We start from the raw sequence: 26,693 nt of genomic DNA, 5'->3' as shown, positions 1-26,693 counted from the left end.
CTGTTTGCTTTGTTTATTTATCCTAGGGCTGCTTTTTTCATGCATTTAGCAGTGAGCACAGCACTGATGTTCAGTCATTCCATCCTTTGCAAATGAGTCTGGAGGGCAGAGGATGTGCTGTCTCCTGAGTCCCCTTTGGCTTCCTCTCTGATTGATGCAGAGTCCAAAAACTGCATGTGTTTTGTTTTCCAAGCAGTGGTGTGTGCCAAAGTCAGTGTGTAAGCACATTCTCTGTCTGGAACTAGGAATTGTAGACATTTTTACAGAGGGTTGCTACTTAAATCGTCTTTTTTCTCACCACTTTTATTAATGGGAGGGTGAGACCTTGTGTCAGTACTGCAATACAAGATTGGAAGCCAGAAATTCCTGGGTTCAGATCCCAGTTCTGATGGGAACACATGTGGTTGTCTAGGGTAAGCTCTTTCCTGCCCCTTTTACAAGTGGGATGTCAGTACCCTCAATATTTGGATTCTCTTTCCCAACAGCCTGGTTTGTTCTTCCTGGGCGAGCAGGGCTCAAGAGAGCATCTAAACCTCCAAATAAAAGGCCCAGCACACGGGTGTTGCAGTTCTTGAGAAATTCTCTGGCCACCTACAATCAGAAGTACCTCTCAAAGAGATGTGCTGTAATTTTAAGCAGAGCTTGATCCTCCCTTGCTGGGGGTGAATACTTAGCTAGCAATGCCTTGTTTGACAGTGGATAGGAAGAAGGAAGTTCTGTCAGAGGGGTTGGTGCTGTTTTGGTAAACTTGAAAAGCAGAGGTTGTGGAGGGAGAGGGAAGGACAAGGCAAGCCAGGCTTTCAGAATGCACTGGAAAACACCACCCGACCGTGTGCCAGCTGTCGCGTGTTTGACGGTGGGGTTTTGTTTTTTTTCTTTTCTTGGAATAGCAAACGCTTGTTCTGCTTCATCCCACTAATTCTGCTTCTCTTATCCTCCTTGCCAGCTCTTACAAATCCACTGCAGCTCCTTGCAGCCCAGGCCAGCTCGTCCACTCCTGTTGTAGTCAGCCGGGTCTGCGAGCCAGGGACCGAAGAGACTGCAGCAGCCTCCTCCAGTGAACCTGAAGTGAAAAGACCTCGGATAGAAGAGCCCAGTGGAGCAGTGCCAGCCCAGACTGGAGTCATCACATCCACAGTGCCACAAGGACAGGCAACCAGTGAATGAAGAACCGGTGGGAGGAGCTGGAGTGATGGCGGGGTGGGCATGGGATGGCAGGAGCCCTAAAGCAGCTTTCACAGGAAACCAACCACAACTGTAACAGCTCAAAACACAGCTGATAAAGAAAGAGCTCTTTTTAAAGGCAGATTTTTCAATGGGAGGACAACAGCTGTTAGAATCACAAGGTGCCAAAAAGAATGGAAAATCCCTCCCAAGAACTCATATCTGGAACTCTGTTCTGTCTCTACTTACGGGATTTTTTTTCCTTTTTCTTTTTTTTTTTTTTTTTTTTTTAAGGTTCAAAAAAAATACAGACAACTGATTGTATGACTGCTGGGATATTTTTAACTATCTGTTCCCCTTTTGGCTCCAAGGGGATGGGAATTGCAGTTCAGAATCTAAAGGAATGTAATACAAACACAGTCTGCTCCCTGGAAAGAAAACTCCTCACGTTCTATGCCTTAATACCACACTTCTGAGAGCTTTGAACCGTAGCACCATTTTTAAAAGGTCACCTAAGGCAATCAAATGCTGAAAGATGGGTGCAGTATCTCTCAACAACATTAAAGAAACATGGTACCAAGCTTAAAAAAAAAGGCAAATTATTCTGTTTTTTTAAAAAAGAAAATTCTGAAAATGAATGCTTATTTCTATGGGGATTCAGGAGGAAGAGTTACAGGGCTCAGCCACCTGGATTTCCAGATGCAATTTCTCTCCATTCCCTCTGAGGGAATAGGATGACAGAGGAACTGTATTAACTTGGTTCCTGTAAAGATGTTAAAAACAAAGGGGTTTGTATCTTCAATGATCTCTTATAATTATCCATCACTTGCTCTGGACAATAGCCAAAGTATCTTGATGCCTGGGGATCACATGGGGAAGGGTGTCTCCAGGAGGTTCTGTGTGCATTTGATTGATCACAGCTTGTGTGGAGCACCAGCTTTTGTTCAAATTAGCACTGTAGGTGAAGGCATGGGCACTGTCTTTAAGAACTTGAGAAAATACTGGTTGATGTTCTGCACTAAAGCAGTCACCTTCACCTCCTGGTGGTGGTGTGATCTTCAGCTTGATGGACCGTGGTCAGGAGGTCAGAGCTGACCCTATTCCATGGCTAACAGCAAAATTCTGTGTTACTCTTCGGAGAGGGAAGTTTAGGGCTTGGATGAGAGGCAGCAGAGGTCATATTGTGGTTCATGCAAATTCTGTCAGGGTGTAGTAGACCAAGGCAAAAGACTTCTCTTTTATTTTCCATGTGGCAAAAGTCACTGGAGGTCTTAAACAGTTTTACCAGAAGGAATTCGGAGGTTTCCTTTCATTGCTTGGCTCCCTCTCCCATGTCTCCTGCCTTGAGGACCATTTGGGTTGGCCAGTAGGAGGAGGCCTTTGCTCAAACTGTATTCCAGGCTCCTCACATAGTACAAGGATGTTTTTCAAGGAAGGCAGATTTGACTCACTTCAGCCACGTGGAACAGTGGATGCTTGTGACACCTTATGACTGGCAAAGAAATCCACCCCTGCCTGTAGCCTCCAGCAAACCCCTTTGGCTTTGCACCCTTTGCAATCCCCTTGGCTAACATGTCTTCTGGCAGCACAGCAGAGATCTTTTAATTTAGCAAATGTTACGGCTTTGGTTATGGCAAGAGAGACTTAAGAGAGGTGGACTGCCCCTCTGATGGTTTGTCCCCCATCTGTACTGATTTGCTGTCCTGTACAGTCTGACAAGGCAGAGAGGCAAAACCCACTGCAGAAACATTGCAAAAGCCTTTGCCAGTGTGCAGTAAATGATACTGTCAGCATATCCATAGGGATTAGGGGTAAGGCACAGCCCTTTGGTGCCTGCTGGAATCTGAGGAGGAAATCTGCAAGGTAACAGCTGGCATCACTTGTTCCCTTCTAGGTTTCCTTTGTCTTTGCCAAATCCTATTCAAGAGCCAAGTCCCACCACTTGAATAAAACCCAGACATGTTTAATTCTCAAGTCCATTGTTTTGTGAGAAATATTTCTGAAAGAAGGAAAGAATTTCTTGGTCTCGTGATTTGCGGTTACTTTCTGCGGAGAGAGGCACATAAAATATTCATGACAGATCATTTATCTCAGCTGGGCTTTCAGAATTCAGGTGTGTGCCCTTAGTGACAAGTTATTAGATGGGATTTTAGTACTTCAAAATGGTTTTGTGAAGGAGGATTGTTAAGAGACCACAACGTAATTGAAGCAGGCTGGCCTCCAGCTGTCCCTTCTCCCGCTGGGAAGGTGAGGTGTGGCACAGCGGAAAAGCACACGGATTAGCTCTGTTTTCTGTAGCCTTTTCAAAGCCAGGAGTCAATAAAATGAACTTCAAGGCAGAAGGCACAAGTGAGAGTGCAGCACAGTCTGTCTGTGATGAATCATTACTTTCGGGTGACTGCTGGTTTAGATACAGGCACGCCTCTGAAACAGCCCCGAGGCTCGGGAGCGCTCCGGAAGCACAGGAGTCCTTGGGTTTCCAGAGTGTTGGGTGAGTCAGAGCAAGATGAAAAACTAACAGAAAACTGTTCAGGATGTGGAGCTGCCAAAATTCTGTGGATTTTTTCTTTGCTGATGCTTTTATCTTGGAGAGTCTAAATAATTAGGCCCTAAAGTTCTGTAAACTAATCCAGCACCATAGAAGGACGTCAGCTGAGTGACAGTGTTTTCATCCACCATAAAGCTGCTGCTTTATAGATACCTCTTGAAAGTCCATCCTCAGGTTGCATGTGTAGATCTGCCTCCTGAATATGTAAAACAGAGTAACACTTCCTCTCTCTTTCCATGGCTCACAATGCCTGCTGGTTCAAATGGGAGTTCAGGATAAGCAAGTATCTTTGTTCTGTTCACCTTTTCTGCTTGAGGTGTCTGGAACTTGTCATTTCATCCTGTCAGGGGTTTTTTGCTTTATCAGTCTGCTGCATCCCCTTGCTACTGTAGGAAGCAGTCTTGCCACTTGCAGATTTTTTGGTAGGTTTGCCTAACCATTGCTTGGTAAAATAATTGTTCTTGCTAAATCGTGTCAAGAGCTGTGGAAAAGTGTAGTCCTCATCCAGAACATGTGAGATGGAGACATTTTGTTTCAGGCCTCCAGATGAATTCTTTCAACACTGCTCAGTCTGGAAGACAGCACCATTCTTTTTACATACCAGTCCTGATTGCCAGGCTGCAGAGGAGAGAAAATTAATGCGGTAGTAGAATTGAGTCTTGAGCTAGAAAGAAAATGTTTATCTTAATGGTTATATGCTGTACTTGGATTATTTTAAATTGATAGTCTGACTTGCTTTTGTTGTCTAAAAAGTTGCATCTCATCTTTGATTACATTAAAGAAGGTTTGAGGGGAAGAGGAGGAGGAGGCTTCACCGGATTTTCTGCTGTCTGTGTAACAAAGGTCAAGGCATATTGAATATTTAAACTGTGATAACTTAGACCTGGGAAAACTGTAAAGCCAAGTTCTTAATGTGTGAATTCACTTTCCACCATTCCCTATTGATTTTTTTTTCACCTTAGGCAATGACATTGACTAATTTTACTTTGATCACAGTTAGTTTATAGCAACTTTCTTTGCCCCGGTTTGCAAGAGTTGAATGCAGTTGTTCTTTGTTTTATTCCACTGGAATTCCATGTTGTTTGTCTTGACCTTGACTCTTGTGATACAGAAAGCTTTTTAGAGAAAGATCAATTTAATCTGATTTAGTGATAACACAGCACAGTGCTGAGCACAAAATTGAAGTTCATGATTAGCTCATATATTCTTTTCAACTCCTTTTCCTTCCCATATTCCTCCCTCCCTCATACCATTAACACTGTCCCCTGTAGCATATCCAGTCATTTTTATCCACTGACAGGAGCAGCACCTTGCATTAAGCTCTGCCTGAGGACTCAAGGATGAAAATACCTGTGGAATACATGGAGCTCCAGAGCAGGCTGAGAAAGGTCAATTTGGTCACCCTGTATTAATTTTCATGCTGTGTTCTAGACATGTTGCTGTTGGGCAGAGCTTATTCAGGAGAGTGTTTTCAGAGACATGTTAAAGCTTTGTAAGAGGAAAGAAATAATAGCTGAAGCCTTTACAGGGCTTCTGCAATCAATGTCATGGTTTGGCATCAGATTCTGGGGGGAGCAAACTTGATTTTGCGTGTTTAGCCTTGTGTACTGACTTAGAGTTGTCATTCAGAGTTAATTTCTACTTTTTTTTTTCCTTTTTCAGTAAGGAAATGCCCACAATGAAATAAAAACTTAGAGTACAGAAGGCTAGGGACCTGTATCAAGGCAAGTGAGAGCATTTGACCTGAACTTCGTTGCAGTGTGGTGTGGAACACTTTTCCCTGCCTGCTGGGGCTGTTCAGTTGATGTTGGAGCTTTTCATCTGGTTTATCAGGGGGTGTTCCCAGTGAGATATTTGGTATCACTGGTGTGTGCTAGTGTGTAAATGAATGTCAAAATGTAGGGTGAAAGGAGAAGTGTTTCCCTGCTATATCTGGGTTTGGGGATCTTGGATGACAAGGATTTAACCTGGCAATAGTTCTGTACCTTTCCTTCGAGAATCCACTCTCACCACACAAGGTGAAAACTCGGCAACATGAGAAGAATTTCCCATGCAGCTGCATATGTTCCTTGCCTCTGTGAAGAGCCCAGCTCTGCCTCCTCTGCATGTTGCAGATAGGTACTTGAAGATTCCAGTAAGATTTTCCCCTTCTCTTAAGGCTGAACCAGCCCGGTTGTTTTGGTCTCTTCTTGTCCATCAGGTGGAACTGCTGCAGAAGGTCTTGTACTGGGAAGCCCAAAGGCAGAGACATGATCTGGGGAGTGCTGGATGGATTGGAAGAGGAATCCTTTTCCTTGGCCTGGTAGCTACACTTTGCCAGTACAGCCCAGTATCTGTTTGGTCTCTTGCTGCAAGACAAGTGTAAAGTGTAAGGAACAAATCACAGAGTGAACTGGATTGCATTTGTGCAGATGCAACTGTGTTGTCCCTCTCTTCCAAGGGACAGTCCTAGCTTGGGTCTTTTTGAGCAGGAAGCAGCACTGAAGGATCCTGATCACTTTTAAAATATCTGTACTTTAGCTTATCAAGCGGTAGGTTCAATCCAATGTGGAACTTGCCTTGAGTTTCTACCTCATATAAAATCTTTGAGGTTTTTTAAGTCCTGCTGCTAATACGTTGGACTAGGGCATTAAGAATGTACCTCTAAAGGAACAGGACTTGCTTCATAATTTTGCCCTTGCTGCACAGTGAGTTTTTGAGTTTCCAAATGCCATCCTGCAGCAAATGATCTGTCTTCTCTTGCCAGCCAGTCTCTTGGGCAGCTCCTGTTTCTGCTCCTCATCAGTTTTCCGCCTCTATTTGTAGTTATTTCTGTCAACTCCAGAGTCCTTTAATCCAACTCCTAATTTAATTCCATTGCTTGAAGGTCTGCATCTGGTGAGGATTCTTGTGTTAGGTTGCAGTTACATGACTGAACAATCTGTTGTATAACTTTTTGTGTCCTTCTGGGTGAAAAATTATGCCCAAGCTGCTACTATTATAGCATACACTACTGCTGGAAAGTGTAGCTTCCAATGGAGCCAGCTGTGCTGCAGAAAACTGTTACACTACAAGGTCATCTGGATTGCTGGAGCTGATGGGATTGGGAGGCGATGCCTTCCTTGCATGTTGATCTGCACCTGATCAAAACGTGGCTGGGGCATCTCTCTCTGGGCTGCCTGGCAGCTGTCAGGCTGTGATTTGTTAGATCAGCATCTCTCTCTGCTGGGTGGGCTGTTTGCAGGACAGTGCACGTGTTTGTGCACACAGGTGTGGATATATTCACAAACCATAATCAGCAGTGGGAATTTCCTAGCTGTGAGGGTGGGATTTCTTGTTAGGGTGTCTTTCATGGGGCAGTAATACACCAGGGAGCATTTTACTTTGGCCTGAGCAAGACATTTTGAAAAATACTTGGTTTTCTTGGAGCACTATATTTAAATTCCAAATTTTGAATCCGTTTTTGACGTTTGTATTAATATGTTCAGAAAATTCTTTTGATACCTTTTCAATTTGCCAACACTGAACTAAAACCTTTCAGAATGTATGGTTGGTCCTCTCCTTATGTGTCACTTTAAGTTTCAGAGCATGAGGGTAGTTGTGCCAAATCTACCCCTTTGCTCTCAAGACAGAAAAAAAAAAAACATTGACAATTCATGGGTGGCAGCTAAGGAAGAAACCCTTTAAATATTTTTTTTCAGAGAATATTAAATTAGATCTGTGTAAACATAAAATTTATATTTATTAATGTGTGAGTGTGTGGGCGTGTGTGTCAATATAGATATATAAATGGTCCATGACTATTTCTTTCTCTTAAATGGTACTTACACAGACTTTTATGTAGTGTATTGGTAAATTCCTGCACCAGGCACTGACTCTGACAGAACGATGAACCTATTTTTGTAACGAATGTGAGCAGCCAGGGGAAGCAGCTTTACTTCAGTGATTGCTTTCATTCCTCTCGCAGAGCAGAAGAGGCAACTTGGTACTTGCATCTTCCTTGTGTAGGAATCCCTGCTTCTGGTTTTGTCCTGTTTTCAGCAACCCCAATCCACACTGCTTTTCTGGCAAGAAAATCCCCCAAATGCCACTAATGAAAGCTGGAATCCTTTCTTGTGTGCAGTTCTCTCTAGATGCAGTAGCAGGGAGTTCTTTACAGATTCTGCTCTCTAAGTAATGGGACCTTATTTCTAACAGAGGAGATTTATGGGGGGTCCACGAGGATGCTTGTAAGGCTGAGGAATTCCTCCCTGTCAGGTGGCTAAGCTGACACTGGGGCACGATGAAATAGTTCCTTTTCCTCTGTGGTGAGATCATTTTCCTTTTATCATGCTTCTGTCTCTTTGTGGGGTGAGGTGTGTCTATATCACCTCAAAAACAAGCACAGAAGAGTTTTTCTAATGTTTCCATTCACAGGGAGTAAATTTTACTGAACTGGCCAAATTTCAGGTGTGGTTTAATTCCACAAGGATCACTAAATTCACAGAAGGGTATATTTTGAACCACTTGGGTCTTCTGAGAATAAAAGCAAGTGATACTTGACTTCCTAATCCTAATTGCTCTTCCAGAAGCAGAAATTCTCTATGAGGATCTGAGTGAAGGCTTCACCTCAGCAATCAGTGGCTGGTGATGGGGCTTCAGAACTTCAGGGAGGACAGGGTTGGTGATAGGAAGAGTGACCAGAATAGGAGCAGTGAAAGGAAGCAGCTTTCATCCTCATCCAGCAGAACACAGCCCTTGTGAAACCCAGACTTCCCCTAATATTTGGTTGTTGCCTCGTGTCTGCTGCCAGGTTATGCTGTGATCTGGACCTCTCTGTCCTGCTTCTACCCCACCTCAGTTTCACTTAAAACAGTCTGAGACAGAGCCTTCCTTAAAGCTAAGGGCAATGGTGAGGAGAAATGTCTGGTAGCTGAAGAAAAATGAGATTTAAATGGAGCAGAAAAAGTGAGAATTCCTTCTGTTTCACTGTCTTGCTGCTAAAAGTCTGGTGCAGAACATCCTGATGTTCTGCTGATTTATATGCTGCTCTTGGGAGGTGGGCAGGCTGCTAAGTTGGCTCTGTAGCAATTGAATTACTGTAAACCTAAACTTGCTTAATCTCTCCCTGTTTTCTCCCTCAAATGGGCTTGAAGTAGAGGGAACCAGAGTATTGTTTGTAAGATCTTTTTGCTTTAATAGAAAACAGAATGTTAAAAAAAAAAAAACCAAACCAAACTCATTCAAATACAGTGATACAGAAAATGGATTTAAAATGCAAAAATCCTACAAGACCATATGTTGTGTTGGGTTCTGGACATGCTGTTTGTGCTGAGGAGACTGGCCTTGTCCAGCCTGCCAGCCAACCCCCGCATAGCCAAAAAGAGCATTTTAAGAGTCTGTAGCTATCCAAAGGACTGTTATCCAAAAGACTGTTAAAAGCTGTTGAGGGATAAATCAAAAGCTGTGTATGAGCAACGGATGGTAAAGCTGGAAATTCAGATTCAACTCTGAATAATTGCTCTAAAAAGTAAAAACAAATTCAGAAAAATCCAACTCTCCCCCTGTTCTGCAGATGTTCATTCCCACCGAATCCCCGGGGAAGGCTGAGAGGAGAACCTGAAATACCTCAATGGCTTCACAGAAGGGTTTGCTACAGAGATCTGGGCCAGCCTTACCCCTTTCACCTCAGTTTGGCACTTACTTTATAAAATAAGAAGGTGATGGAAAGGGGAAACTGAAGCCATGCTTGCATTTCAGTTCCTGGTGTTGCCTGTGCAAGACACCTCCAGCCAGATGTTTTGGGGTTTGTGGGGTTTTTTTTTTTACAGCTGATATCAAAAGTTGTTGTTGGTTTTTTTTTTTGTTTTTTTTTTTTTTTGTGACTTGTTTTCGTTATCAGTGCTTTCTGAAAAGCAGGTGTGTATCCCAAGGGGGAAGCTCCATGTGGGGCCGTGGATGTGAAGTTCATGTTCTTCCTCTGGCCATGTTGCAGCACTGCTCCTGCGAGATGCTCAACTGCACAGGCAGCCGTGGCTCCCACCAGGGTGGGATCCTGCATCCAAGGAGCAGGACCTGCAGTTCCACATCAAATGGGATACAGTGGTTTTGTTTGTTTGTTTGTTTAATATAGAGCCATACATTTTTTAAGTAATTTGAGATCTGAATGTGATTTCTAATGTATCGAGAACGTTAATATTTTAAAGCTATAACAAAGGTTTAAATTTCTACTTTTTTTTTTTTTCATTTATTTTAACTGTTCTGTTACCTTAATTTGATGTATGTGGTTGGGGAATGTTGCTTCTCCTCTTAGCATTTGTTTCTATAACCAGAAATAAAATTATATATGAAAGAGAAAATGCCCTGAAATTGCTTTGCTGCTTTGGGTGACAGACTTGGCTCCTTCCAGTGTAGCATCACAGGGGGGTTGAGTTTCCTGTAGCAGTGAGGGGACAGTGTGTTTAATATTTTTTTTCCTTTTCTTTTATGTAGGAAGGAAGTCTGTATCTGCACACCTTGCAGTGTTTAGAGTTCAGACACCCCACTTTTGATCCTGTCAGTTATTTGGGCAGCTGTTGGCTCACAGCAGAGTGAACATATGGACATGTGTGTTTGAGATCTGTGATGCTTCCCCTGGGGCTTATAAACTGCTCCTCCAGCTCCAGCTTTTGTTTTGTCATGAAGTGAAACATTGTTATTTTGAACGTTAAAATATTCCACTGCATTCCCCTGTAATTTATAATAATTGTTTTCATTTAAGTGTATGAGGTCAGGAAACAGTACTTTATCTGTCTTGTAGCTAGACTTTTCCCTTCTTTGTCCTCCTCGTGCAGCTACAATTTAAGTTCTGGGTTTATTTTGACTGAATATACTGAGCTCCAAAATTAAATAGGAATATCTTTTAAGTCCTCAACTGACATAAAGTAGCTGTAATTCATAGAATTTTAGAACCACAGAATGGTTTGGGTTGGAAAGAACCTTAAAAATCATCTCATCCCAATCCTTGCCATGGGCAGGGACACCTTCCACTATCCCAGGTTGCTCCAAGTCCCATCCAGCCTGGCCTTGGACACTTTCAGGGATCCAGGGGCAGCCACAACTTCCCTGGGCAACCTGTGCCAGGGCCTCCCCACCCTCACAGGAAAGAATTTCTTCCCAATATCCTATTTAACTCTGCCTTCCGGCAGTGGGAAGCCCTCCCCCCTTGTCACTCCATGCCCTTGTAAAAGGTTTCTCTCCATCTTTCTTGTAGTCTCCCTTCAGCTACTACACGGAGGATTTTTTTTTTTAGTTGACTAATTAAAAAATGAATAACACAGTACGCAGTGAGCAAATATATTTGTCCAGAGCCCTTTTGGGGGGGTGTCTTTTAAAATTATCCTGTCTTTGGCTCCCCACGTGCTGCTGCTCTGCTGGCTGATTGCCCAGGCATGGTGTTAATGAACTTTAATGCCAGGAGAGCACAGGGCAGGGAATTACCAAAGGGCAAAGTGCCAAGTTTTGTCCCCTGGCATCTCCTTGCGGGGCAACGCTCAGCATGGCGGTGAGGGTTTCAGCCGTGTTAGCAGTCGGCAGAGAGAGTCCTGATGGATTTTTAACTTCTGGGAGCGCTGAAAACCTGAGCAGCTGGTTTGAACATCTCTTAGCAGTTTTGGAAAGGTCTGTTTTATGAACAGGTTGCAGGAAAGGCTGACACATCATCTTTTACCATCGCACCCGTAAGAAGCCCCAGCTCTTAGCTCTCTGCCTTGTAATGATGTTTTCCATACATCTGAGTGCCTAGAGCTGCTCCCCTTCGTTCCATGCGGGATGGCTTCAGAGCCAAGCTTCTCCTCAGGCTTCTGAGGTGGGGAATAATAACAGCAACACCTCAAAACGATCCTTGAGCAGCCGCTAGTGATGATTTTGGTCGCACCTTGTCTCCGCGAGCCTTTCCCGCCAGGCGGAACCTTCGTGCAGTAGCCGCCGCGTCCCCCCGGAGCCGGCGCGACGTACCGCCCGCCCGTGGGGGGCGGCTTTGGCCGCGTACCGTGGCACGGGCCCGGGCCCGGGCGGCGGCGGGGCCGGGATGTTCACGGCGGCTGCCGAGAGCTTCCTCAGGCAGGCGAGGTGCGACGGGGGACGAGGGGACAGGGGACAGCGGCGGGAACCCCTTGGGCCGGGCCCGGGTCCTGCCCGGGGCTGAGCGGGGAGCCGGGCGGAGGGGAGGGCGGTGTGTACCGACCCTGCATCCCGGAGCTTCCCAAGAGGGCCGGGAATGGGGGCCCGGGTTCCCGACAGCCCCGACTCTCCCGGCAGGGAGATCCAGGAGGAGGAGCTGCGGAGATTCGGCGCCCGCGTGTCCGCCCTGCTGCAGGGCCCCGAGCCGGGCCCCGAGGCCGTGGATGGGCTGCAGAGGCTGCACCTCACCGTGGCCGCCACCAAGTACCCCCGCAAGTGAGTGGCCTTGTGTGTCTCGGGTGTTCAAAGAAGCAAAGCGTTACCTTCCTAACCAAAAGGAAAGGAAGGGCGTGGGTTAGGGCTTTAAAATAACACCCTGCCTTGAAAACCCCAAGTTCAATATAAACTCAAAGCCCGTCTTTGCTTTTCACCCCCTTACTAAGAAGAAGGTGCCCATCTCCTTTTGCAGCAAGAATAACAAGGGTTGGTCTCACTGAGCCCTCTGTCAAACTGCATTCAGAAGTGAAGGTGATGAGATGGCATCGGTCACTGTCAAGGGGGATCATCCCGAAGCCAAGAATATGCAGGAAATAAACATCTGAATCTTTTCTTGCCTTGTGGTGATGTTTACTGTGACTCTTGCAGGCTCGATGGCAAGTTTGTGGAGCTGTTGCAGACTGTGCTGTGCTCACCCAAAAGTCCTGAGCAGATTCAGGTGTTATGTGCTGCCATCCTGAGAGAGATGTCACCTTGCAACGATCTGATCCTCTCCTGTGATGAAATTCAAGATACAAAGCTCTTGAGCCTGGTATCCTCCATCCTTCTGGCTCAGGTAAATGACCTGTCAAGTAAGAGATCTTCCTTTGTCAATATGGATTTGCTTTTTGATTGTTCCCTGCTCCTGAGCTCCTCCCTGAGCTCAAGGAGAGTGAAAGTCAATTGGAAATATGTAGAGAAAAAGCAGAGGCATTTCAATGTTCATTTAAGGAATCTCACTGTTCTACTTTGCATACGAAAAAATGGCAACTTTTTTGTGTGTAGCACTTAGCAACAGAAAATGCTTAAAATTTTAATGTTTAGACACTGAGGTCCTGGAAGCAAAAATGAACCTTTAGTGCTGACTGCTGGAATAGATTTCAAATTAAGGCTGCTTGAACCTGGAAAGCAAAAGATTTTAGAGTGAATTTATTACTACTTCTTACGATATTGGCTTTCATGTTCACATATAAAAAATATACATAGAGCCTATAAAACATGTAGGGCTGTAAATGCAAATGACACTTCAAAGATCCAGATTCTCCATGGAGAGAAGCAAACATGAGGACCTTCCTCCTGTTTGAGTGCTGCCTGGGGAGCAAGCTGGAAACTTCCTTTTTCCTCTCCTTCTTTTACTTTTATTGTGCCTGTTAAAATATTTTTCTGAAACTTCTCGTTCTGAGTTTCACTGTGTGCTTAGAAATGTCTCCTATGTTTCTGACATTCATCTGAGTCTACTTAACTAAAGGAAGTGAAACAGAAACCAGCAATGTGCTTATGTGCTGCCTTACAAAGCTCCTCTCTCCTGTATCCAGCCTTCAGACTGTCCTGCAGTTCCACAATCCAAAGCAGCCCCATAGTTTGGGACCTGTGAATTCAAATTGCAGAAAATCTCTGTAAAATGTGGTAAAATCATCTGTGCTGGGATTTCCTTTTGTGTTTGATGCCTGCTGGAAGAGACTGTACAGTGTTGGTCTCTAGTGATGGTAGATTATCTTGTCTGTCTTTACCTTTGCTTTATTTTTCAGGGAAATAAGGCTGAAGTGGCTGCTGTGGGGCAGCATGTTGTGAAAGCCCTTGAAAAAAGACTGCCCGAGGGTCAGAGTGCTCGGTTCCTTCTTCCTGTCCTGGCAAATGTCATCAGCCTTTCACCAGAATCTCTAACAGAAGGTAAATCCATAGGAAGGGCTGAGATTGCCACCTGGCTGTGAGCTGGGTAGTGATCAGAAGGCTCTCAGTTGGAAACTGCTGTCAAAAGTGACATCTCTGCTACAAGAAAAGAGAACTTACTGGATGAGATGTATTCCACCTCACAAAACTGGGACTGGGCCTCCCAGTCAAGTCCTGGCTGTGGGTTTGTATAACAGGATCATGTACTCTAGCTGAGGTCTCCAGATGCAGTAGGAGTGTGAAACCGTAGCTGAAGAGCACCAAGCAAAGAGAGGGAGAGGAACAGAGATGTGCCTGTGCATCTGGTCAAGAGAGCAGCAGAAACACCTAGAGGTGCTCTTCATCAGAGAGGCAGCACTGAATAGGTAGTGATGAGTTAACCTAGGAGAGCATTCCAAGCTTAAAATGCTGGGGAGTTGTGAGCAAGGGTGAGTTTCTGGGAGTTCCCTGGGAGGTTTGTGTGCTCTGTGCAGTGTGCAGGAGAAGCTTTGGGGAGGATGTTGGGCTGGGTGCATGGGCCTGCAGAACAGGCAGGATCACCTGCCCCAGCTCCTGCAAGTTCCCAGTGAGGGATTTGTGCCTTTGGCTGCAGAGCTGAAGCCAGACACTGTCTGAAGAGAGTGACAGTGTTTTTACATTCCTCCTAATAGCAGCTGTGGATGGAGACAAAGGAACAGGTATCTCTTGAGTGATCTGGTTCCAGCACTCACTCCCTGACTGAGGTAGTATGAGGAGTACAGGACACCCACCTCAGCATACCAGTTTCTTTATGGATTGCTGGATCAGAAAGTGATCTAGGCTGGAGAAAAAGCACAGCAATTGAGGGTTAGCAGGGACATGTTACAGAAGCTGCTTCTCTGCCCAGCCCAGCAATGACCCTATCACTTCCATTGTACAGAGCAGACCAATGTTGTCAGTAAAAAGCTGGCTGACTGGCTGAGGTATGCAAGCATTCAGCAAGGAATGGCTCAGCCCTCTGGAGGCTTCTTCTCCAGTCCCAGAACCAAACAGGTGAGTGCTGAGTTGCCATAGTGACCTTACAGGGGCATTTGTTAGTCTGTTACCTGCTGGTTTGGGTTCACAGAATCACCTCCTTTTGGAAAATGGTAGCCTAGAAGTGCTGCTGTTCTTCAGCATTTTTTGTGGGACATATGGTTAAGACACATAGGAAAGCAAAGTAGGGGGATTTACAGCTCTGAGATTTAGGACTTCAGCTGTAGAGCCAGAGCTTTTATCCTTGAAATAGTTTTAAGAGAAGAGTCTCTTAGTGACCATGTAATTCAGAGTAAAAGGTGATTGCAAACGAGACCAGTGTCAGAGTAGCAAAGTTGAATGTTTCAGCTGGGGAGGGGGATCTGGCACAGCTGGCTTTTCTCTGGATACCTGCCCTCCTGCAGGACCCCAAACAAAGACTACTTATCTCCATGGGCTCAGTGGGTTTTCCCTGCCCTCTCACTTAGCTTTTCCCTGGGGCTCTGACCTGCTGCATCTTTTCTCTCAGCCTGCTCCTGTCACAGAGGTGGATGGTGCTGTTGCCACAGACTTCTTCACAGTGCTCTCAGTGGCTCAGCACTACACACAGGACCAGTGGCTCAACGTGCAAACCTTCTCCATGCTGAGAAACTGGCTGCTGTGCTATGGGGGCAAGGAGCTGAACACCACTAATCCAGGTAGGGATTGAAGGTCTGCAGGCCACTGTGCCCCAAAGGGGCTGTGTGCTTTCAGATGTTGTATGAGGTGGCTGCATCAGCAACGCAGCAATCTCCTCTCTTTCAAACTGATTAGATATTAGGAAGAAGTTATTCCCTGTAAGGGTGGGGAGGCCCTGGCACAGGTCGCCCAGAGAAGCTGTGGTTGCCCCATCCCTGGAAGTGTCCAGGGCCAGGTTGGACAGGACTTGGAGCAACCTGGGGTAGTGGAAGGTGTCCCTGCCCATGGCAGAGACATTGGAACTGGATGAGCTTTAAGTCCCTTCCAACCCAAACCATCCTGTCATTCTATGATTCCAGGTGACAGGAATGTGGGCAAGAGTTCAGAGATCTTGGACTAGGAGCAGGGAAAGTTTGGGAAGGAATATCACTAAACCTCCTGACTGATACTTAATGATCCTTCCTTGGAGAATTAGTTGTTTGATGAGTCTCCTGTTTTCAGGCAAAGCCTCATGGATTCCTAGGAAGGAAGGCCTGGGTGATGTGAGACAGCATCTCCTTGGTATTCTTGTAACATTCCCTTCTCCCTCAGCCTCCTGTTCTTCACTCTGCACCCGGGGACAGTCAGCTGCCTTTCTGTTGCAGGGCCGCTGTGTGGGTGACATTGCCTGTGAGGAGCTGACACATGTGATGTTTATTGTGCAGGTGACAAAGCAGGAATGGACAGGTCTGTCACATGCATGGTCTCCACTGCACCCACGGCTGGCCGGCTGCTTCCCCCCAGGGAGCGTCTGCGGGAGAAAGCCTTCGAGTACTGCCAGCGCCTCACTGAGCAGAGCAACCGCCGTGAGTCTTGCCATGAGCCCTCCTGGCAGTCTTCTTGGTAGTGTTCTCCAAAATATTTCTGGTTCACTGCATGCTTGGGCTGGGATCTCACTCCCTGGAATCCACAGTTCAACTCCTAGGGATAGGGCCTGCTGCAGCTGCTGGGGCAAGTCACTGACCAGCCCTGAGCTGGGGTTTTGGGAGGGATTTGGAGGCAACAGCCAGGTCCTGCCTCCTTGGTTTGCAGGAGAGGCTGTGGGACTTGGTGCTGATTGGCCTGGAATGAGGATCAGTGTGTGTTCCTGCCTGCCCTGAAGTCGGGGTTAGTGCTCAAACTGACAGCCTCATATTCCTGTGTGGGCTCAAAGCTTAAGTTGGACTCATTTCTCTGGCAGGACCCCTGAAGAAAGATGATGGAGACCTGCAGAAAGCTGTAAGCACACAGAGGTGGGGCTGAAGCTCTGGGAGTTGTGGCTTCCCCCACTCCAATCTTACTCTCTGCTCTCCTGTAGTGTCTCATTGAGGCAGTGACAATCATGGACATCATCTGCAAACAGGACTCCTCCTACGTGTGCCGTGCTGTCTCCTTCCTGAAAGTCCTGCACAGCAGGATCTGTGGGGATGCCTCTTATGCCAGGGCACTGCTGCCCATTGCCCAGTTCTTCCTGAACCACAGTAAGTCTTCAGCTCCCACCCCATCCTCCACAATCCAGTCTTGCCTGCTCCAGCACAGCCTTTTGTCCTGGCAGTTTGCTGCCTGCCAGAATAATTCCATCTCCCCTGTGCTCTGGTATGGATGATCCCACCCCAGGAGACCCAGGAGCTCTTTAGAGAAACAGAACCCAGATCTCTCTTAGCCCCTGGAGCCCTGGCAGGGCTGCTGGGTGGGTTGTGCTCAGCAAGGTGCTCTGTCCTCCCAGGCAAACTGGCAGCTGTGGACTCGGAGGCCATCTACAAACACCTCTTCACAGATATCCCAGCTCAGCTTTTTCACAACCCATCACTGGCCTTCGAATTTGTCCAGTTCTGCAAAGACAACAGCCAGTTCTTCACAGACTCCTCCATATTCAGGCAGAGTTTCCCAAATCTCTTCAAGGTACAGCGTGTTGGAGCAGCAGAGGGGAACGCCTGCTTCACATGCCTTTCCGTGCCCTAGAATTTCCTTTGTGCACCCCAAAGCCCACCATGTGCCTCCATGGCAGTGCTAGGGACAGCACAGGCAAGAAGGACTGTTACAAAATAAGTGTGAGTTCGAAGGGGAGGAGGGTTCTGGGTGTGTTTAGCACTGCCAGGAGAGGAGAGTCTGGGTTGGCAGGACTGCAGAGGGCTGGGAAGCACAGTGAACACAGGACACAGCACTTTGTTTCTGGAAAAGTTTAGTAAGTTGCAGCTTGCCAGCCACTGAACCAGCTGCCAGAGGCCTGTGTTGAGCTTCTAACAGGCTCCTGGGTTTTGACCAAACCCTCAGACTTCTTTGGGTTTGCTTTTCAGATGTGACTTTCCCTTCCCCATTCCATCTGGTCATAGTGTGGAGTTGTCTGGGTGTGTGATAGAGGAGCTGGGATAGTGCAGCAGTTTGTGCTTGTTCCTTGCAGTTCCTGGCGTGGAACAGCCCACCTCTTATCTCTGAGTTTGTGGACCTTCTCCCGTTTCTGCTGGATGCAGGCACGGCCATTGAGATCTTCCATTTGTTGCTTGACCTGCCCTGTTTGACAGCAGCTCTGGACATCCAGCTGAGGTAATGCACCTTCCCTTCCTCCCACTTGTTAATCAGCATCTTGACACTGACCAAAGCCCAGTACCCACTTCTGACCCTCAGCTGTCACAGAGCAAGAGCCATCACTGCAGGGTTAACACAAGGCTGCACAGATGTCAGCCCAGTTTTCCTAGTAATGTGTTGTACATGGGAAGAGAAGGTGACCAGCTCTCACATTTCAGTACTGGACTGTCTTTGGAGCTCAGGGAGCTGTTGTCATTCCCTTCTCCCTATCCAGCTCCAAATGGTTGCCACATATTTGAGGCTGCCATGAGCTACCACCTCAATACAGAGGTGCAATACCAATTCTTCCTTCCCTGCTCTTAGCCCTATTTTTGGCTTTGTTCTGGAGACACACAGAATTTTCTTCCTGAGAGCTTAGGAACTGTGAGCTTCCAGAAGGATGGGGTAGGACTGGAACTAGCTATACCTCTGCTCTTGTCCTCCTGACATTACAGCTCTTTCTGCAGTGCTTAGAAAAGAGAATCATCCTAAAGGCAGGTGTTGGTGGGCTTGGATGACTGAGGGATACAGAGTGCCATTTTCCCTTTCCTGGGCATGACACAGAAGCAAGTCTGGAACTATTGCCTGAATACAGGGGTCCTGAGCTCATCAGGTTGACTCTCTGGCTTCCAGAGAGCCTGGATTAGACCAGCTTGCTGTCCAGTGTTCAGGATCCCAGCTCTGCCCTGGCCCATTCTCACAGTGCAGCACATTCTGTGTGTTCCCTGCTAGGGCAGCTGCTCTTCCTGCCTCCGAGAAGTCCAGCAGCGACCCAGCTGGGAAACCAGCCAGGTGTCTGGAGGCCTTTCGCCATCCCCTCTACAAGAGCATGTTCCAGTATCTTCTCCGCACCAAGTCTGCTCCTGAGGATGCCCCGGAGAGGTAGGAGCCTGCCTGGAGTGTGGTTCAGCCATCCAGCTCTGGGAGGCAGCACTGGGATTACTGGGAAAGGCACAGCCACTCTCAGCTGGCGTGAGGTGGATTTCTCTTCCCTGTGTCAGCTTTGCCAGCACTCGAAGGCCTTGTGGGGGATAGGGAAGGGCAACTGGGAACAAACCTTCAACAGTAACTCTTTCGCCCACAGTCTGGTTCCACTTCGGCAGCTGCTGGGATCCCTGGCTGGCAGCCCAAGGGTGGTGCAGTGTGCAGAGGTTGTCCCTGTCTTACTGGAGCTCTTTTTCGGGGTGGTGGCAGAGGTAGGTCCTTTTAGGAGGAGTTCTGTTCCCAGTTGTGCCATGGGGATCTCTTGTTATGTTGTAGAAACAAAATTGTTAAGATGCTGCAGCTTTCAGAGAGGGGTGCATGAGGGGAGGATGGGATTGATACTGGCATGAACAGCACTGAGGTGGCCACTTCATCCAGAGAAACAGAAAAGCTCTGTGATGTAGCATCAGGTTCACTCTGCTCTCAGTCAGCTGTAAAGGAGAGAGGTGAGAGCACAGTGTGTACCTGATACCTGCTTTGTGCACTGCTCCCCTCATCGATCAGGCAGGTTCTCTGCCCGCTGTCTCACCTGGCTGGTTAGTTTGGGTTTGGCTGCTGGGAGTCACTGGTACTGCTGAAACAAGGGCTGACTTTCAGTTTGCAGATGGGTCTCTGATAAACCAGCTGGTGGTGCTGCTGCTGCAGAGGAGTGACCAGCTCTATGAGATCCCGTCATTTAAAGATGATGTGTACAGGTGAGATGGGACAGGAGGCACAGCCCAACTCCCAGCCCTTCCTCCTGGCATCCCAGGGCAGCCCAGGAGCCTTTTCAGTTGTGGCCCAGTCCCCGCTGTGACACATCTTTGAAGGCTGCACAATGGGGGCTGCACCTTCATCCCTGCTGGGAACATCCAGAGGGTACAGCCCTGTGCCAGTGGCTGGGTGCTGCCAGCCCCTCCTGGCTTTGGGGATCACCACCTTGCCCTGGTCTGAGCTGTGCCCTTTTCTCTGCTCCAGGGTGCTGAGCTCACAGCTGGTGAGGCTCTGCAGGCTGCGCCCTGCACTCGTGGTGGAACTGTCCACGGAGATCCTGGAGTTCTCGGGAACAGTCAGCAACATCCAGAGCAAGGAGGCCATCTTCACCCACATGGTGAGCAGGACCGCCTGCTGCTGCCACAGGCTGCTGCAACTGCACTTTGCTGCTCACCTTCCCTCTCCTTCTCTGTCCTAGCATTAGCTAAGCTAATTTTCTATTCCCTAAAAGTTATTCAGTTCCCTTTCCCTGTGCTCCCTTCTGCCCTGGCCTCAGGTGTGGGCTATTGGCGAGTACCTGTCGGTGTCCTACGACAAGCGCTGCACAGTGGAGCAGATCACGCGGTTCTTCGAGACCCTCGAGGCCGTGCTCTTTGAAATCACCCAGCTCCGGCCACAGGCCGGCACCCCCAGCTGTGCCCCTCGTGCCATCAGTGTCCTCATGGCCACCTTGACCAAGCTGGCAGCCCGCAGCCAGGACTTGATCCCCAGGTGAGCACCAGCAAGGGGTTGAAACGTGCAGATCTCATGCGTCCGAACATGGGTTTGCTGTTATTAATTAATAATTGGGTCTGGCAACTGGTGAACCTGAAAAAGGGCAGAGGTGAGCTGTGGAGGGGCACAGTTTGGGGGAGTGGGATTCATCTGCTGACTAGCACTCTGTCACCTGCACTAGTCTGTTGGAGATTACACGCTTGAGTTGTGATCTGGCTGGGTGCAAAGGTCCTGCCAGTTGATATCCATGTCCTTCTCTCCTTCAGAGTGTCCATGTTCCTGTCCAAGATGAGGACATTTGTGCAGAGCCCTGCTGTCACCTCTGTTTACTGCGAGGAGGACCTAGAGGAGATCCTTATTCGGGCAACTGAGCTCATGAACCTGCTGAAAATGCCCAGCGTGGCTCAGTTTGTGTTCACCCCACCCGTGGCCAGCACACGGTTTCAGAGGGAGGTGAATGACTCCCTCCCTTTGGCCCTCAGGATGGTCACCCAGCTCCTGGAGCCAGCTCCAGGCTCCGTGCCAGTGTGAAGGCAGGAGGTTTCTGGAGTAACTCACTGGACACTGCTGACACTCAAGGCTGAGGCCCTGATCTTAACTGGAAAAGAGGAACAAATGATTGTGAATGAAACAGAGAACAGGAGTAAGGAGAGCTGAGGCTGCTCTTCTGTCTGAGGCTGTTTGTATTTGTGTCCTAGTGCCTGTTGCTTTTTTATCTCCTAAGCTTGTCTTATCCCTTCCTGGTGAGTATGCATTGAAAATCCTGGTGGATTTGTGCAAATGTTGCAGGAGAGTGAATGTGTGCATTAATACCCTGCCAGCACACCCTGTGCCTTTGGAGATGTACTTCTTCCCTCCCTTCCTCTGCCTTGTTTCCCTGTCCCTTTGCTCTCACTACATCTGCACGTGCTGCTTTTCTTGCCTCTCCGTGCAGCAGGTCGAGCAAAGGCATGTGTGAGTTGGAGCATGCAGGAGTGACTCTCACATCTGGGAGCCCTCACCACTCTTCTGTCTCACCATCAGAATGAACACAGAGAGATCCAAGAGACAGCTGTCAGAGCAGGGCTTAGAGAGATTTATTGATCCAGTTTATTGTTGATACAGAGCATTTCTTAACATCCACCGTGTCCGACAGGCGCCATGCTGTGCTCAGTATCTGCACCAGAGCTTTATACACATCTGAGCTGTACAGTATTAACACACAGGGAAGTCAGTCCATCCCACTGCTCCTCCCTGGAGAAGCCAGCCCTCATGCACACTAGTAAATAGCAGGGTTTATTTACAGTCTGTTTCAATACGTGACTGCACTGTGAGTGACACACAGCTCTGGGGCTGTTTTCCAGCTCCAGGGGTGCTCAGTGGGTTGCGCTGGTACTGCTGGAACGTGCCAGGATGCAGCCCCAGCACTGTCTAGTGCAAACCAAGCCTCCCCCCAAGCCCTGGCTCCGGGGCAGAGGGGAGTAAGGAGTGCATGCAGTTTGCCTAGGGGCTTTAGGCAGCCCATTTCAAGTTCTGTGGAGGACAACAGGCCAGCATACCTACTTGATTGAAAGTGAAGTGATTCACCAGGAGCCCTGAGCCTTTGCCCGCCTGCCTGGTAGAGCTGAGTCAGCAGCAGGAGGATGCATTGCTCCCAGTCCCTGGTGGGGCAGCACCCCAGGCCAGGGCTGTGAGCATGGCCCAGCAGAGCAGCAAGGCACTCGTGTCTCAGAGAAGGTGCCTGGTCCATCTTGCCTAGAAAAGCAGGCCAGGGTGTGTTGAAATCCAGTAGTGGAGCATTTCCCTTGCATGGAGTGTTTTGACATCTCTCTCCTCCTGCGATGTGCAAGACTAAGCACAGGAACCAAAACTGCAGCAGTGAGGCGTAACTAGAGCCAACCCTGTTTTAGCATCACAATCCTCAGAGCACTGTTGTTGTGAGATGCCATGTGAGTATCTGATCTGCTGCCAGAGCCTGGACCTCGCAGGGTGTGATGGAGGGCTTTGCTGCAGGCTGTATTAATAGGGTTCAGCTAAACTAGGTCTCAGTATCTGTCTATATGTGGAAATCAGGTCGGGTTTATCCCGTTAATGGTGCTAAAAGCAGAGGGAGGACTCGGCGGGCAGGAAGCCGGGTGTGCGGGGGCCCGGGCAGCCACACGATGGAGCTGAACCCTCGGCTGAGCTGACACCGTGGTCGGCAGCAGGTAGCAGAGCAGTTCCTGGGATATTCAAAACTCCTCCCAAAGGGAGTCTCTGCTGTCCATCATCACCTGTCAGCATTTCAGCAGCACATGCTTGGGAGATGCTCCAAGCAGGGCACGGAACAGGGTGGCCTTGCAATGGGCTGGAAAAGCTGGAAGGAGAGGACCAGGACATGGTGCCAAGCTGTCGTTTCTCTGCCTGGGCTGGTGGCAGTGCCGTGTGCTGCTGGGCTCACTCAGGTTCCTGGTGGCACCAATCCTCTGTGGGGACATTCTGCCAGTCAGTCCTGGGGGCCTTCAGCCGGGGTCCTGGTGCCAGAGCTGGGCAGTAAATCTGCGGAGCAAGGCCAAGGGAGTTCTTCTCTGCAGGGAGCTCTCCCCGGGACTCACAGGAACTGCTGGTGGTGTCAGCCCTTTGCTGTAGCTGCTTCCCATCCCGAGGTGTCTAGGTTTGAAAGACAGGTGTCTGCTAAGGAAGGCAGAAGCCTCCCTTGGAGTGGCAGATGTAACCCCTTTCCCTCTGAGTTATTATAATTTTGAAATCAAGGGTCTTTAGGCAAAGATGTGGGAAAATAGGAATAACAGTTCTTTACTATATATATGTATATATATATATAACTAGTCAAACAAAACAACAACAACTATGGCAGTAACAGCAAACACAAACCCAGTCCCAGCCTTCTCGGCTGTCAGGCTATTTCCCCTCGGGTGCAGTTCCGCTTGCAGCCGACAGGGATCGCTGGCGGCTCCCGGTGAGCAGGGCAGGTGCGATGGTTCCCCCGCGGCTGCAGGGGGCGCTCCGGAGCGAGCTCGGGGAACACGCGGCTGCTCTGGCGCCCTGGGATCCCGGGGAAGGATGGAACAAAGGAGCTTCAGAAACCGGTGGGCAGCTGGTCCCGGAGTCTCGGAAACAGCAGGCTGGACTGGTAGGCTGGAGCGGCAGGCACAAACACAAATCCCGGGTGGCAGACGAGATGTATCCAAAAGGGGAACCCCCCGGGGCTCCAGGCAGGCAGGGCAAGCACGGCTACAGCGTAGCGAAGGCTCGAAGCAGCAGCGGGGTGGGCGGCCACAGCCCCAGCCTCCAGCAGGGCAGGGAAAGCAGCCCTGGGATCCCCGGTGTTGTTCCCAGCAGAAAGGAAAGACGCCGAAAACGGGAACCAGCAGCTCTTCTCTCCGCGGCTTCTCTCTCCAGACGCTGAGAGCGAACTGAACTGCCCGCCAGGTGAAAACAAAAGCCTGGACGGGCCCTTTTGTCTTTTCTTAAGTATGGCTATCTCCTCTCAAGTATGGCCATTTATCTCCTAGCAACATGCTATGGGAAAAAATTCCTTTAACAGAAAAAAAACTAGGACTAAACTAAAACCCCAACATTATCCACCCCGAATTTTTTTTCATACTAACATGTTACATGAAACTTAACTTTTTAACCATATAAATACAAGCATCACCTAAGTTATATACATATGTACATGCTGATACTGATACAAGTACAGAGCCATGGGTAGTTCACCCTAAAACAAGGTCCCCTTGAGGTATGCATCGGGTCTCTCCATCCCTTTGCATCACCCACCAGGTACAACCTGGTCCCTGAGCAAAAACAACCCCACGGATGGGTTTGTCTTTGCTCAAGGCAGACTTTACCCAAACAGTTTTTCCAAGCATACCTCTCATGTGCACCACTGGAACCTTATCCCCATCTGTTGTTTGTAGGGGTTCGGATTGGGCAGGGCCGGCTCGGCTGGTGGAGCCTCGGGTGTTAACTAACCAGGTGGCTTTTGCTAAATGCACCTCCCAGTTTTTGAAACTCCCCCCACCCAGTGCCTTCAAGGTGGTTTTAAGCAGTCCATTACACCGCTCAACCTTCCCAGCTGCTGGTGCATGGTAAGGGATATGGTACACCCACTCAATGCCATGTTCTCTAGCCCAGGTGTTTATAAGGCTGTTCTTGAAGTGAGTCCCATTGTCAGATTCAATCCTCTCAGGGGTACCATGCCTCCAAAGGACTTGCTTTTCAAGGCCCAGGATGGTGTTCCGGGCAGTAGCGTGAGGCACAGGGTAGGTCTCCAGCCATCCTGTGGTGGCTTCTACCATTGTGAGCACATGGCGCTTGCCTTGGCGGGTTTGAGGCAGTGTGATGTAATCAACCTGCCAGGCCTCCCCATACTTGTATTTGGACCACCGCCCACCATACCACAGGGGCTTCACCCGCTTGGCCTGCTTGATCGCAGCGCATGTCTCACAGTCATGGATGACCTGGGAGATACTGTCCATGGTCAGATCCACCCCTCGGTCTCGTGCCCACTTATAGGTGGCATCTCTGCCCTGATGGCCTGAGGCATCATGGGCCCATCGAGCTAGGAACAGCTCTCCTTTATGTTGCCAATCCAGGTCTATCTGGGACACCTCTATTTTCGCAGCCTGATCTACCTGCTTGTTATTACGATGTTCTTCATTAGCCCGGCTCTTGGGAATGTGAGCATCTACATGACGGACCTTCACAGATAGCTTCTCTACTCGAGCGGCAATGTCTTTCCACTCCTCAGCAGCCCAGATTGGTTTTCCTCTGCGCTGCCAGTTTGCCTTATTCCACCTTTCCAGCCAACCCCACAGAGCATTGGCTACCATCCATGAATCAGTGTAAAGGTAGAGCTTTGGCCACTTCTCTCTTTCAGCAATGTCCAGAGCTAATTGAACGGCTTTGAGTTCAGCAAATTGGCTCGATCCACCTTCTCCTTCCGTAGCCTGTGCAACTTGTCGTGTGGGGCTCCATACAGCGGCTTTCCATTTCCGGCTAGCGCCTACAATTCGGCAGGAACCATCAGTGAAGAGGGCATATTGTTTTTCACTCTCTGGTAGCTCGTTATACGGTGGGGCTTCTTCGGCACGCGTCACCTGCTCCTCTTCTTCTTCAGAAGATAACCCAAAAGTCTCACCTTCTGGCCAGTTCGTAATTATTTCCAAGATCCCAGGGCGACTTGGGTTTCCAATTCGGGCGCGCTGCGTGATGAGGGCGATCCATTTGCTCCAAGTAGCATCGGTGGCGTGATGCGTGGAGGGAACCTTTCCTTTGAACATCCACCCCAGCACCGGTAGTCGGGGTGCCAGGAGGAGTTGTGCCTCAGTTCCAATTACCTCTGAGGCAGCTTGGACTCCTTCATAAGCTGCCAAGATTTCTTTCTCTGTGGGAGTGTAGTTGGCTTCGGACCCTCTGTAGCTTCGGCTCCAGAATCCCAACGGTCGGCCCCGAGTCTCACCAGGCACCTTCTGCCAGAGGCTCCAGGACAGACCATTGTTCCCGGCTGCAGAGTAGAGCACGTTCTTCACCTCTGGTCCTGTCCTGACTGGGCCAAGGGCTACGGCGTGAGCGATTTCCTGCTTGATCTGGGCAAAGGCTTGCTGTTGTTCTGGGCCCCAGTGGAAATCGTTCTTCTTGCGGGTGACCAGGTAGAGAGGGCTCACAATCTGGCTGTACTCAGGAATGTGCATCCTCCAGAAACCTATGGCGCCTAGGAAAGCTTGTGTTTCCTTCTTGTTGGTTGGTGGAGACATCGCAGTGATCTTATTGATGACCTCAGTGGGAATCTGACGCCGTCCATCTTGCCACTTCACTCCCAGGAACTGGATCTCTCGGGCAGGCCCCTTGACTTTGCTCTTCTTGATGGCGAAACCAGCTTTTAGGAGAATTTGGATTATTCTCTCTCCTTTCTCAAACACTTCTGTTGCGGTGTTCCCCCACACAATGATGTCATCAATGTACTGCAGATGTTCTGGGGCCTCACCCTTTTCCAGTGCAGCCTGGATCAGTCCATGGCAGATGGTGGGACTGTGCTTCCACCCCTGGGGCAGTCGGTTCCAGGTGTACTGCACACCCCTCCAGGTGAAAGCAAATTGGGGCCTGCACTCTGCTGCCAGAGGAATGGAGAAAAATGCATTGGCAATGTCAATAGTGGCATACCACTTTGCTGCTTTGGACTCCAGCTCATACTGGAGCTCCAACATGTCCGGCACAGCAGCGCTCAGTGGTGGAGTCACTTCATTCAAGCCACGATAGTCCACAGTCAATCTCC

The 26,693-nt window shown here is 48.7% G+C and overlaps 2 protein-coding genes across 2 annotated transcripts in view; both read left to right on the top strand.

The window, feature by feature from the left end:
- Positions 1-10,029, top strand: part of FOXK1 (forkhead box K1) — a 56,676-nt gene extending 46,647 nt beyond the window's left edge. The window contains exon 9 of the mRNA XM_069029593.1: positions 947-10,029. Within this exon, the coding sequence (XP_068885694.1) occupies positions 947-1,167 (221 nt within the window). The 3' untranslated portion in view covers positions 1,168-10,029. The remainder of the gene's footprint in view (positions 1-946) is intronic.
- A 1,662-nt stretch (positions 10,030-11,691) lies between these two features.
- AP5Z1 (adaptor related protein complex 5 subunit zeta 1) lies at positions 11,692-21,115 on the top strand. The gene is made up of 17 exons (XM_069029743.1): positions 11,692-11,779; positions 11,969-12,106; positions 12,476-12,662; positions 13,615-13,756; positions 14,655-14,767; positions 15,258-15,426; positions 16,111-16,251; positions 16,626-16,663; positions 16,743-16,905; positions 17,151-17,326; positions 17,826-17,968; positions 18,722-18,871; positions 19,074-19,185; positions 19,571-19,668; positions 19,931-20,063; positions 20,223-20,437; positions 20,707-21,115. The coding sequence occupies exons 1-17, from the start codon at positions 11,739-11,741 to the stop codon at positions 20,969-20,971; spliced, it is 2,424 nt and encodes an 807-aa protein (XP_068885844.1). The 5' UTR covers positions 11,692-11,738; the 3' UTR covers positions 20,972-21,115.
- The last annotated feature ends 5,578 nt before the right edge of the window (positions 21,116-26,693 follow it).

The sequence above is a fragment of the Aphelocoma coerulescens genome, chromosome 14, assembly GCF_041296385.1.
Source record: "Aphelocoma coerulescens isolate FSJ_1873_10779 chromosome 14, UR_Acoe_1.0, whole genome shotgun sequence".
Lineage (NCBI taxonomy): Eukaryota > Metazoa > Chordata > Aves > Passeriformes > Corvidae > Aphelocoma > Aphelocoma coerulescens.
The sequence above is the reverse complement of the archived record's forward strand: the minus strand, read 5'-3'. Positions and strand labels throughout refer to the sequence as shown.